Source organism: Hibiscus syriacus, unplaced genomic scaffold, assembly GCF_006381635.1.
Source record: "Hibiscus syriacus cultivar Baekdansim isolate YM2019G1 unplaced genomic scaffold, ASM638163v2 tig00002847_pilon, whole genome shotgun sequence".
Lineage (NCBI taxonomy): Eukaryota > Viridiplantae > Streptophyta > Magnoliopsida > Malvales > Malvaceae > Hibiscus > Hibiscus syriacus.
Genome location: NW_024061949.1, coordinates 78203 through 91896, shown reverse-complemented (window position 1 = coordinate 91896; position 13694 = coordinate 78203). Strand labels below are relative to the sequence as shown.

At 31.9% G+C, this 13694-nt stretch overlaps 1 protein-coding gene across 1 annotated transcript; it reads left to right on the top strand.

Moving 5' to 3' along the window:
• The first annotated feature begins 9579 nt into the window (after positions 1 to 9579).
• On the top strand, positions 9580 to 12873 carry LOC120160054 (ribose-phosphate pyrophosphokinase 1-like). Its single transcript, XM_039170516.1, has 8 exons — positions 9580 to 9890; positions 10338 to 10511; positions 10724 to 10972; positions 11276 to 11419; positions 11516 to 11683; positions 11892 to 11961; positions 12234 to 12315; positions 12413 to 12873. The coding sequence occupies exons 1-8, from the start codon at positions 9756 to 9758 to the stop codon at positions 12591 to 12593; spliced, it is 1203 nt and encodes a 400-aa protein (XP_039026447.1). The 5' UTR covers positions 9580 to 9755; the 3' UTR covers positions 12594 to 12873.
• The last annotated feature ends 821 nt before the right edge of the window (positions 12874 to 13694 follow it).

Here is a 13694-nt window from a genome sequence, read left to right as displayed (position 1 = left end):
AAAAGATGATGAGAGTGAGTTCATGAGAAGTGATATGAACTAGGTAAACATGAGTTGGACAAGTACATAGTGGTATGATCCATTATGGGAATTAGTGTAATAGAGCTTTTTGATTTAATGAGAGTTAAGAGAACTAAATAAGATTGAATTATAGAATGAAATGGGAATAGTATATCAATTAGGAAACTTGAATATAAAGGGACGATATGAATATACAAGATAAGTTATATGCTAAATATCTATGGAGCTATATGAAAAGATTATAATGAAATTATGAAATTGAATTAAGTAAATAGATTAAATTATTACCTAAATAAAAATACTATTAAATGATATATATATTTTGAAATACGATATAAGCTATGTGAAAGTGTTCTAGGTGTTTCTATATGTTATACGAAGTATATGATCATATGTGAACAAGATATGATAAGTATGTTTACATGAATAAATGTGATTGGGTGAGAAATGATAGAAATTATATGAAAACATGTATATGTGAATTAGCTTTGTAATTAGGTAAATATATGAAATCATAACTATGAATTATGTGATGTGAAAGTAATCTATGTGATTATATGTTATATGAATACAAGAACATGAGATATGTGACATGTGAATTATATGGAAATGATCTACGTGTAAGTGAACTATGTGACTATGTGATAATATGAAAAGAAGCTATGTGATACGTGATATGTGAAAGTGAATTACATGTTTATGTGAATATTTGAAATGAAATAAATGATAATGCCCATGTTATGTGTCATGAGAACTAGGGGTATAGTTGGCATGCCAAGAGTCGAGGGTCTACGCGGTCCTTCGGGACATATGTATATTTTTTGGAACATTTATGAGGTCTTTGAGGCACATACTTGGTCCTTATGGACTAATATGGTCCTTATGGACATTATTATGCAATTCGCGGATATATATATATATATTCTGTGGAACATGTGTGAAGTCTTGTAAGACACATACTTGACCCCTAGTATATGTATATGATTCTTAAGGAATGATATGCGGTCCTTATGGACATTATTATAGGGCACTACGGTGCAATTCTACGTGCACTTCGGTGCAATGATACGAGCTGTGGTGACAGCATTAGTGCACAACCTCTATAGACTCACATATCGATAGTTCTCACAAGTGTACCATGGGCTAATCAAAGATATAACATAAATACAATATATATAATGTATATGCTTTTGGTGAAATGATATACAAAAATGATAAGTACAAGATCATGTGATAAATAATTCGATGATAATGATAGAGATAATGATAATAATAAATATGATAATGCTACGAAAGTAGATGATGATATATGTACATGAGTGTCTTTGTTATATAAAAAGGTATATGATTTTGTATGATAAGTTAGTATTAAATGTTCATGTGTTTTGTTATATGGAATGTTTTATGATTTCTATTATATGTTTTATTTGCCTCACTAAGTCATCGACTTAGCGTGTGATTGTTTCACACGTAGGTTCGAGAAGAATATAGAGAGCAATGTGGAGCAAGACATGTCAGTTACTTCTTACCGAAGATCAGATCAGAAAAGATGTTTTGAATTATATGTATTCTGTACATTGAAAATGGTTGGCATGTAAATAAATGTCTGAATTATATCTGCACTGAACGGTTTTGCAAAAACATTTAAGCTCTGAATAGTTCTGGAAATCTTTTGAATAAGCTACATGTATAAAAGTTTTAAATTACTCACTATTTTATACAAGTAAATATTTTGAAAAAGTCAATGTGACACCTCGGACTCGAATCCAGGTCGGGTACGGGTTGGGGGTGTTACACACATGGATATCGCCATGCCTGGAACCGACCATAGTCACACCACTGAATCTAAAAATCAACTCAAAATATTTATTGGTGTCCTTCATTGTTGCGTATGGATTCAACAACTTAAAAAGTCTGATTTAGTCGGTCAAACTGGCGAACAAACATCGAGGTTGTCTTTTCCATGTTTTATTGCATTTTTCTCACAAGATCGGGAGACCAACGTTTCCCTCTATTTATCATGGACTCTATTTCCCTCCCTTTATCGTTCCAAACTTTATCTAAAATGTAGTATGTCTCTCTCACTAAGCTTGCAATTGGGAGATGACATGTCCCTTTTAGTACTCCTTTTATGGCTTTAACAAGGTTGGTTGTCATTTGTATGTTTCTTCGACCTTCATCGTATGATTGAGCCCATCTTTCCCTTCCAATATTTTTTGCCAACAGATACACATGGTTGTCGAAAACCTTCAAATGCTCTAACTTCCTCTCAAATTTTGGTCACAATAGTTCATAACATGTTTCATCATATATGATATTAGCATCAAGGAAAACGAAAATTTATAAATATATACGCATATATAATTGAGATTGATAGAATAAAACTTACCCATGCTTAAAACTTCACAACGAATGCGGTGTTTTTCCACATTTCCCAACTATTCATACCAATATGGTTTATACTTTACGTGGGAAATGCGTGTAGAGGTGTCCAACGACTTCATGGTCGTTCAATTGCAGCTAAAATGCCTTTTCCTCTATTGGATATCAGGAAAACAACATCTTCTCGAACAACATACTCACGTAATTTACTCAAAAAAGTTTCAATACTCCACTGACTCCTTATCAACAATTGCAAATGCAATAAGGAAGATATTTCGGTCACTATTTTGTGCAACTGCTATCAACAATACATGTTTGTATCTTTCATATAACCACGTCTCATCAACTTGGACCATCCGTTTACAAAATGGAAATCCTTCGATTCATGGTCTGAATGCAAAACAATAATCGATAGAATATTTTCTTCCCTTCCACAAGTCGACCTTTTGGATTGTATGCATCCAAAGTTTGATACTTTACTATAGTCTATGGGATGAAATATTGCATTGCTTGTAATAAAACTGGTAGCTCATTGTAGGACTTATTGTAATCACCAAACACTAACTTCTTTACCTTCTCCTTTGCATGCCAACCCTTCACGTATTTTATTTGATACCAAACTGGTTCTTAATAGATGCTTGTATCATTGAAATGTAAACTCTTGGATTTGCTGCAACCAACATCTTTATGTGTTCACATATTACATTCGAGTCCAATTATCGGAGGTCTTTTTGGATAGAACTTCGTAAACATGTATGATCACCATTTTACTTTGTGATCACCCAAGCATTTTCCCCCAGAAGTTTAGACACTAGGGATCTTCCAATTACACTCTTCTCCATATTTAATACATTTTGCAAACAAAGTTTTCATACTGGATTCTACAACAACGAAGTCCACATGGTTTTTGACGCAACACTCTTTAATTGCCAATGTAATTTCCTCTTTTCTATTAAATTGAATCTCAATAGATAAGTCATGAAAGTTACCCGAAGTCATATCCGGAAATTCAGGCGCCTTCATCGCATCGTAATCTATTAAGTTCATGTGAGCGAGAGGTTGATAGAATGTAATTGCATCATCGTTAGAAATAAATTCACCACCACCAAAAATAGGGTCATCACCAATCAATTTGAGATCCTTTTCATCACCATCTCTAGAATCGACAAGTGTTTCCCCCGACGACCTCGAACATTTTCAACGTCAACATCAACATTCATATTAACATGTGTGTATGTCGAAGGGCATCCATATGGATGAAGTGCACTCGTTGTCCTACTGCCAAAACTCATTTTAGATTAATTTCCAAATACGTTTCTGGATGAGCCAAGAACATCATATATCTCACACACCTCAACATATAACTCAATAATTTGAGTATTTTTTATTCGTGTATTCAATCATGCTTTTAACATCACTATTATCTCGAAGAGATATTACATAATATATGACTGGATTGTAACATGTCATACACTTGTATTGCAAACCACCAATATCATCTCTAATTTTCATTTTTATCATATCCTTTAATTGTTGAAGCGTGATATCCCTTTTAAACATTATATTTATACGGCTTTCAGATTCAAATACAACTCCGACATCAATTTTCACAATTTATCCATTGTAATGGACATACGCTAAAAACTTATAGCTCATTTTCTCTGTATGTTCAAAAATATATATTCTTTGAACTAAAATATAGACATCAAAACAAATATTTCAACTAATAAATAATTAAAAAAAATAATACTTGGAAACAACTAAAATTCTAAACAAAATATAATACATACTATCACTAAAATTTTAAACAAAACTAAAGCAACTTACTTGTTTGAACCAAATAATATTATCCAAATATAATACAGGAGACGAAATTTTTAGTGATAGTATGTATAATATTAACAAAACTAAAGTTTTCTTGTTTTTCCTCCCCTTCCTTCGTTCCTTCGTTCCTCTTCGCTTCGCTTCACACCCACACTCTATATAATGAGAAAATTTTTACACCCCAAAATCATATACAATAAATCAACATAATTAAAACTCACATCCGTACATTATAACTACACAAAAAAATTGTTGTACAACTCTGTTCCCCGCTGCATCACTTCCTGCATAGCCTGCACCCCTACGCTCTGGCCGCCTAAGTCACTGCAATTTGCAGCAAATTTTGGAATTTGAGCCACAATAAGGATGCCATGTACTCATGCGTACAATTTTTTTAAAATTAGAAAAACCATAAAGAATACGTCATGTCTTCATGACTTCACATATTCAATAGTGAAGACGCCATGTCTTCATGGCGTCAGGAATTTTTTTTAAATAGATGAACAATAAAGACGTCATGTGTTCATGGCGTCCCTAAATTTTTTTATTTAATTTACTTTTTATGAACAGTTAAGACGCCAATCGTTCTTTACGTCTTCGAGTTCACTATATATTATATCACAGATTGAAAAATAAAAACATCAATGCAATATTTAAAAAATAAAAAAAATTCAACTATAATATTCCTCCAATTTACCCAGTGTAGGCATAATATCATTTTAGCTATTAAAGTTTATATTAAGATAATGATTTATCATTTATCTATTCTGATTTAGGCTGAGATAGGGGTGGATCCTTAGGCCTACCTAGGCCATAGCCCCTATACCCAAAAAAAGAGAGAGAATAAATTACTTATTGAGCCACTCATTAATTATTTACTTTCTACTTTAGTCATATAACTATTATATATTTTAAATCATATTTAATTTACGTTTTGGTTCTGTTTTGATCACTCATCTTTAAAAATTTAGTACTGATGTTGATATTTCATCATGAGATAACGCCATATCATGATTGAAAAAGAATTAAAAAATGTCATGTTAACATCGTTAAATTTTTTAATGGTGAGTGATCAAAATAGAACCAAAATGTAAGGTTAGCTACGATTTTGAAAAAATAATAGTTGAGTGGCTAAAACATAAATTAAGTAATAGACGGATGACCAAATAGTTAATTTACCCTAAATAAATAACATGTATGAATTATGTTAGAAAATTATATTAATCCATTTAATATTTTTTCTAGATTTAATCCATATATATAATTGTTATTATATTTTAAATTTTAAAAAATACTAGTATATATATATTATTTTAGATAAAAATTTTGGTATATTTATATTAACCCGATCTATAAAATATTTTTGGATTCTTCACTGGATCAAGAGTCACAAAATTCATCTTATTAACTAACATCTCATAAGAAACATCTCACCTAGAGGTGTCTCCCATAACTTACGTAGGCATCTCCCATAATTTGTAAGAGTAATTCATAATAAAATATCATAAAATTAGAAAAAAAATATAAGAATTAATACATGTCCCCTACCCTGAGGTCAAAGACTCCAACCAAGAAGTTTCTTAGGATGTACATGCGAAGATATCTCATTTAGAAGCATCTATATGTGTCCTTAGCACCATCCTAGTGGTGGAGAATTTACAATCATCTTTGTGGCTCAATCAAAGGTCTTCGAGAAGAGAGATCTATGAAACTAGGATAAACGATTCTTCTCTAGAGGGATATTACACTACGATTTTCAATGTTTTAACTTTAATCTCAAACCTTTTAGTATTTTAGTTTCAATTAATCTCTAGAGAAGCCTACTACAATGTTTCTAGCGATTTATCTCAACAATAATAGACATCTCTCAAGGACTTACAAAGTAAATCATAATCATCTCTCACAATTTACAGAAAAAAATCACACAAAGATTTATAAGTTTATAACCGCTTAATTTTAATATGATTGCAATTATTGTGCTTATACATGTTTGGCTTTAGTTCTTTTGTTTTTTCTTTCAAAATAACCATTCAACTGTAGGCTTAATATTACTTTGATTGTAAGCTTGCCACATACCTAACTAATTCGTACATACATCATGCCTGATTAAATTTGCAAGGTTAAAGGATCTCAACCCTGTGGTCATATGATCTGCCCTAACCTTTGACGAAGCGTTCACAGAAATATATTATTTTGTTTACATACATTTACAACATACTATACGCATGCTAATTGCATATTGCTCATACTAATCACACATCATCTCATTATCTATGAAACTTTCTATGAGGTTGAATGAGAACTTACTGACATGCATTTGTGGTTGTATGTGCTTTCTCTACACCTCTTTGATGTATCATTAGGTTACATGTACTTTGTTTGCGCTTATACAAATTGACACCTTTTTTCGAATGATGTTTTCCACTCGACTTTTCCTCGTTACAATACTTGCTTGTTAAGGTTGTAGGCTCTCTTCTACAGATTTACACCATTCGTCATGCTTTTGTCCATCTTATCCTATCTTGAGTTGGAAAAGGACTATCTGTGCTCATCTTGTCACCTTTAAGTAAAACCTTTCTTGAATCAGGGTTTGGTGGTGATTAGAGCTCGAAAATATAGTTGCATGTCTAAATTCTTTTGTTGTGTAACTAATTCTTTCAGGCGAAAAAATGTTCACATTCATTACACTAATATTGATGTACGACGGACGGGATGATGATTAACAATCGTTTATACAATGAGAAAGAAAAAGGTTAAGCCAATAATTGATGGTTCACCTCTTCTGATTTAGATGAGAAAGAAAATTGTTTCTCTTATTTTACCAAATTAATAAACGTGATACAAGTAGTTGAATTTAAACTCTGAATATCTATCTCCAAATAACTAGTTTCGTATAGGAAATAGGTGTTGGCGGAGTGATATGTCTTATAAAACTCGTGTTGTGCGTGTGTAGGTTATGATGCATAAGCTAATACTGGTATAGAAAGCATTTAAGTTTAAATACACGTTTTTGCTACCTACCTAGTAAACACGACCACAAATGTGAACAATGGAATGAGCTGTCCCACATTTGTTTCCACTCTTTTCCTCTCTTGAAACAATAAGACATTGATGGCTTGTTAAGCCATCCATACAATATACGACACTTGTCTCATTCATGCATTCAACCCTGAACACGAAGTCTAACAATTCATGGGTCAAACTAAATATAAAAATTTATATTTTGATATTTTCTAAGAATCGAATGATTTTGATTTGAATTTATTAAGAGATTTTGATAGTAAAATTGAGTGTTATTCTTTTTAAGGATTTAAGTAAGTCATTATATTTATATGGTGTGTTATCATCAGTTGTTAAAAAGATTATAAATTTAATTTATATTTTTAAATATAATAGAATAATGTATTTGCTATGATTTTATGAGTTTTCATGATTTTATTCGTAATGGAATAAAAAGCAAGAAGAAGAAAATTCTTGGAATCTGGTAAAGGAATAGATTAGATGGAAGTTTGGAGTTGAATTTGCCGCTCCACAAAGCATTTATTCCAACAAATAATAATGATAATAAACAAAACGGTTAAATGTGAAAGCAAAGTCTTCAATGTTTCAGTCCACGCTGACTGACGCTACAACCGTCCATTTGGAGTTCACTTTTGTACGTGGCGCAGGCCCAATAAAGTCTGGACCCACTTTTTATTTACTTATATTTTAGTTTAACTTTGTTTAACTCATATGTAATTTGTAATTATTTATATTTTTAATTTAAAAATTAAAAAAAATGTCTTCTTTGATTGACCTGTTTATGTATTATCTATTTTTTTATTATTTTAAAAAATATAATATATATAATCACTTTCATTTTTATTTAATTAAGATGCGATAATTATGAGTTGATTACCGTTGACAATTAACAGATTAGGTGCTATGATATTTTGGTATAGTAACACATTTAATCCCTATTATTTACATATTCTCTCAATGATTTAATAAATTCAAATAAATTTCCTCAAATCGAATGATGTCATGTGTCACCATCAGGTTGGAAGACTAACTTTACTTTAATATATTTAATTTATTAAAATAAAGTTAATATATATTAAAATAAAAATATATTAAATTAAATTAAAATAAAGTTAGTCCTCCAACCGAATAGTAACACGTGACATGACACATAGTACCAATGACACGTGGCATCATTCGATTTGAAGATTAAATTTATTTTAATTTATTAAAAATATGATTAAATTGAGAAAATATATGAATAAAAAGAAACAAATATGTGATTACATCATAATTTTTAATGAAAATTTACTCGTGATAACTACATCTTAATTAAATAAAAATGAAAATGACTTTATATTATATATTTTTTGAAATCAATAAAGAAATGTATACAAAATAAAAACATGAATGATCAATCATGTAGTTAATCTATTCAAAAAAATATTTAGAAAAAGACATGCAAAATCAGTTTTATAAAAACAATAAGAAAGATGCTGCAAAACAAAATATAGTGATTAAGAAACTCATCTTTTAAATTTTAATAAATTACATTTCTTATTTTAAAAATAATTATATATGCACGAACCAAACGATTTTAATAATTAAATTGACGATTGTTATCTTTAAAGATTTCATGTTCGAGCATCAACAAATATAAGATTAGGAGTATTCAAAACAAATAATACCACCTATAATCATCATAGATTAATAATAAAAAATATATATTTTATTTGGAAGACTAGTGAGGTGCATGATATTAGAAGAAGATATAGTTTTTATTTGATGTTTATATTTAATTAATTTAATCTTGTAATTCGGCGTTACCAATTTAGTCGCTTCATGTATAGAAATAAGTTAGTATTTATGGAAATAAAATAAACCAATTAAGAAATCGCTTTATTAGGAGTGACAGAAAGATTAAAATTGTTCAAACCATGTTAGTAAAATAAAACAATACTTAAAAAATAAAAGTACACATTTTAAATATCACTAAAAAAAGTAATTAGTTAAATTATAAATTTTATCATCCAATTTTTTTCAATTTTTATTTTGATCATTAGAGTTTATAAAAAAATAGTTTTATTTGACGTCAAAATTATGTAAGTTTAGTGTCTATTTGGAATTTTTAAAATAACGTAGTCGGTCATGTTAATAATATCATTGATTATTTAATGTTGGATTTATTAAAATATAAATAATTAAATTAAATGTTTTAAAACGTTAGCGAGTAAAATAGAATTTAGAGTAAAGTTGAATTGTGAAATGCGTAATTTACCCAAGATTATTACTAAGCGCAGTTTCGTTACAAATAGGATAGATAAAAGGGGTGTAGGCTGTAGCGTTGGAATCCAAACGTGGGTAGTGGGGAGGAATAGAAAAAAGAAGAAGAGGGCCGTAGCAACACTTTCTCGGTCATCTCTATTTTAAAACAAACGCCACCGCATCTTTACTCATTCAACATCTCCTCCGCCGCCGCGAACCCAACCCGATTTGCCTGAACAGAGAAAATTATTAACAAAAAAAGAATGGCTTCCTTGACCACTATTTCGTCCTCTAAGTCGTTGTCGTCTTCGTCTTCACTCTTCGCCCGTTGCTCTCTTGGCCATAAAAGCGTTCGTTACACTGAGTCTCGCCCTGGTACCTGCGGTTCCAACACCTTCGTAAGCTAATTTTATCATCATTATTATATATAGAAACTTTGATTTCATTGCTGGTGTCTTTAAGATGCTGAAGTGAGTTGTACTTGCTTTTGGGTTTTTTTCCCGATGTTGGCTTTTTTTTTCTTATTATATAAATTCTTTTTTTCTCTGTTGATTAAAATTGGAATTTTTTTTGTATTATTTTTATGTAATTCGTTGCACGTGTGTACGTATGATGAAATCGACAGTGCAACGTTTCTTATTTTCCTTGAAAAATTTGGCTTCGTTTTGATTCGTCCACTACTATTTTCCAGTAAAAGAAAGTTTTATCGGCAAAAGACAAGTTTTTTCCGTTTTGGGTGACTGAAAAGAGAAAAAACCTGTAAACCTTTTTTTTCTTGTGTACTGTTAATGTTTTACTCATACGGGTGCTTGCTTTTTTCTTTTTTTTTTGGTTGGAAATACTAGAAATGTGACATGGCTCAACCAGTGAATATTGGAAACGGGAAGCCGATGATTCCAGTCCTTAATGAAAGGACGCTGCCCAAGTTCTTGGAATCTGCTCGAATGGAGACAACTGTTAACAGAAAGGGTGCCAAGATCAAATTGTTCTCCGGGACTGCCAATCCTGCACTTTCTCAGGTTATTTCATTACCTTTTGATTCTTATTGCCTGTAGAGAGATTTTTTTCAGGTGTTACTTTCAATTACCATGTCGAGAGGATAAGAATGCTAGGCCGGTTTGCCCACCATCTCTTATGGCTTTAAGCATTAGGATTATTCGTTGTATCTGAACTTATGCAAGTATACTTTGTTGTATCTTGAAGCTTATGTTTGCTTGCTCTATTACTGCAGGAAATTGCATGGTACATGGGCCTGGAGCTGGGGAAGATCAACATTAAGCGATTTGCTGATGGGGAAATTTATGTTCAGCTGCAAGAGAGTGTTAGAGGTTGTGATGTATATTTAGTGCAACCAACATGCCCTCCTGCAAATGAGAATCTCATGGAGCTTCTCATAATGGTAGATGCTTGCCGGAGAGCATCGGCAAAAAATATTACTGTGGTGATTCCTTATTTTGGTTATGCCAGAGCTGATAGAAAGGTTAGTTCAGATGTATCTATTTGGAAATAAATTAGAGGGGGTAAAACAGGAGTATCAACTAAGATACCAGCTGCAAATTAATTTTGATTAAAATTCTAACCACCTGATGTACCCTAGTTTGATGATATTATGTGATTCTTTTATCATAATCAGAACAAATTGTGCTATATTGTGTTAGAAGTATGTTGATTGAATTAATGTTCTAGCTTTGCAGTTTTTATTTCCATTAAGTCTGAAGCTTTTGAATCATATTGTATTTTTATGATACCAAACTGTATTCTCTGTCTATAATATTGTTTTCAGACACAAGGGCGAGAATCCATAGCAGCCAAACTTGTTGCAAATCTTATCACTGAATCTGGTGCAAATCGTGTTCTTTCTTGTGACCTTCATTCTGGGCAGTCCATGGGCTACTTCGATATTCCAGTGGATCATGTCCAAGGCCAGGTATTCAACAATAAAACTTCTAACTAATGGTTGTTTACTGTCGATGGCTAAGCAATTACTAATTTGTATATCCTTTTACTGTGCTGTGGACTGTAGCCTGTGATTCTTGATTATCTTGCCAGCAAGAGAATTTGTTCTGATGACTTGGTGGTGGTTTCACCTGATGTTGGAGGAGTAGCAAGAGCACGTGCATTTGCAAAAAAACTGTCCGATGCACCTTTAGCCATTGTGGATAAAAGGCGTCACGGACACAATGTTGCAGAGGTAATGCTCTCACAATATGTGGAAGTTATAATAGGGATAATCGATTAGAAAAGTGTTTCAATGAATGCTGCAATTAATAGTTGTTATCAAGAAATTGTGGACTTGCCGTAGGCTGATGTCTGCTAATCGTTTGTTATATTTCCTGCTTTAGGTATGTCTATTACATTATTATTGCCTTAAGAGACCCTGACTAACTTATATTTTTCAGGTAATGAACCTTATTGGTGATGTAAAGGGGAAAGTTGCAGTTATGGTGGATGATATGATTGACACAGCTGGTGAGTGAAAGCAATGTGAAGAGGGCAAAATAAATCCCTTCGCAGCCACAAATACACAAATTAATTTTATTTATCATGATGTATGCAATGGTTAAAAGGTGGCAAAAAACATGTGTAATACATCTTTTTCCTGCAAAGTTCTGTTCTCGCCATCTTTGGAAATGATAACTTCCATCATGAGTTAGTTTGCTGCCTTGAAAATGGTTCTCTTTGACCATTGGCTGTGTTATAAATTCAGTTTATGTTTAATGATCAAACTTTCTGTGTGCTAGGAACGATTGCAAAGGGGGCAGAGCTGCTACACCAAGAGGGGGCGAGGGAAGTTTATGCATGCTGTACTCATGCAGTTTTCAGGTCTGAAATTAAATGTCTGAACTAGATTATAGTGTGATATGTACCGACCTTTTCATTGATATCATATTGCTGACATATGTATTGTTTTTAATGGAAGCCCCCCTGCAATCGAGAGGCTATCAAGTGGCATTTTCCAGGAAGTGGTCATTACGAATACACTTCCAGTGGCAGAGAAGAACTACTTCCCTCAGCTGACAGTTCTATCCGTGGCTAATCTGTTGGGTGAAACGATATGGCGTGTTCACGATGATTGTTCCGTGAGTAGTATTTTTCAGTGAGAAATGGGATAGGAAATATGTTTTATCCTTCAAACTTTAGCGTTTGCAGCCTAACGATTGCCTTGTCTCCAGTGTTAAAAAACTGGATACGGACCACATGCAGGAATAGGTTTTAGACTCAAATCTGACAATAGTCTTTTCTTAGTTTTTCTTCCTCATTAATTCAACAACTTAGCATTCTTATAATTTTTCCAATAACCCGGCAATTGTTGGTTTTAGATTGTATTCATATACAAGCAAAACATCTTCAATGGTATGCCGTTGAGCGAGCCTTTTTTCAGACTACTTATTTTGCTGTATATAATTGTATTTCCCGCATCATTAATTGTGGTCTACTATTGTATGACCTTCGCTTTAGTTTGTCCCCAGCTATCAAATGCCTACAAGAAGAGGTAATTAGTTTTAAAATTATTTTTACTCCAATAAGTAAATTTATTTTTTAAAATTTTAAATTTTTAATGTAAAGGAAACTCCTCTAAATCTTTCGGCCAAACATAATCATAAAATAAAATAAATATTAATAAAAATAAGGTGTTCACTATGTTACTATGATAAATTTAAATATTAATAAAAGTAAGATATTCACTATGCTGCGATGATAAATTTAGTTTTAGTCGAAAATGGGAAATAGCACTCGAACAATCTCGTTTCGTCTTAATCGCCTTTCGCAGTAACAAAAACTAAGAACCATCATTATCCACCTTCATATTATGTTAGAAAATCTTAAAATATTGACTTATCTCGAAAAGTCTCATCTTGAAAATTTCTTACACTACCTAATTTAATAACAACCATTAAAATATAGATTGGATTAAACACAGATTTGAGCAATTAGACTAAGAAATAATCTTAAGCCACATGTCTTTTATCATCGTCTTATAAATAGTTATGTGGTATCGTAAATAAAGAGGATAAAAGATACAAAGGAAAATGGTTCTTTCATTAACAGGCAATTTGACCAAAAAAATCACCATATTAAAAAAAGTCTACCTATCAAACACCCCTTCCTAACTATTTCCCGATCTAACACCTTTTTTCAGGAGAGAAGGAGGCTCACGGCAAGGGACACGCCTTAGTCGGGGGAGGGAAGGCTCGTTGCAA

Coding starts and splice junctions, on each gene's coding strand:
- LOC120160054 (XM_039170516.1), top strand. CDS start 9,756: ATGGCTTCCTTGACCACTATTTCGTCCTCTAAGTCGTTGTCGTCTTCG. Junction 10,973..11,275: donor ATGCCAGAGCTGATAGAAAG/GTTAGTTCAGAT, acceptor TATTGTTTTCAG/ACACAAGGGCGAGAATCCAT. Junction 11,420..11,515: donor TGGATCATGTCCAAGGCCAG/GTATTCAACAAT, acceptor TGTGGACTGTAG/CCTGTGATTCTTGATTATCT.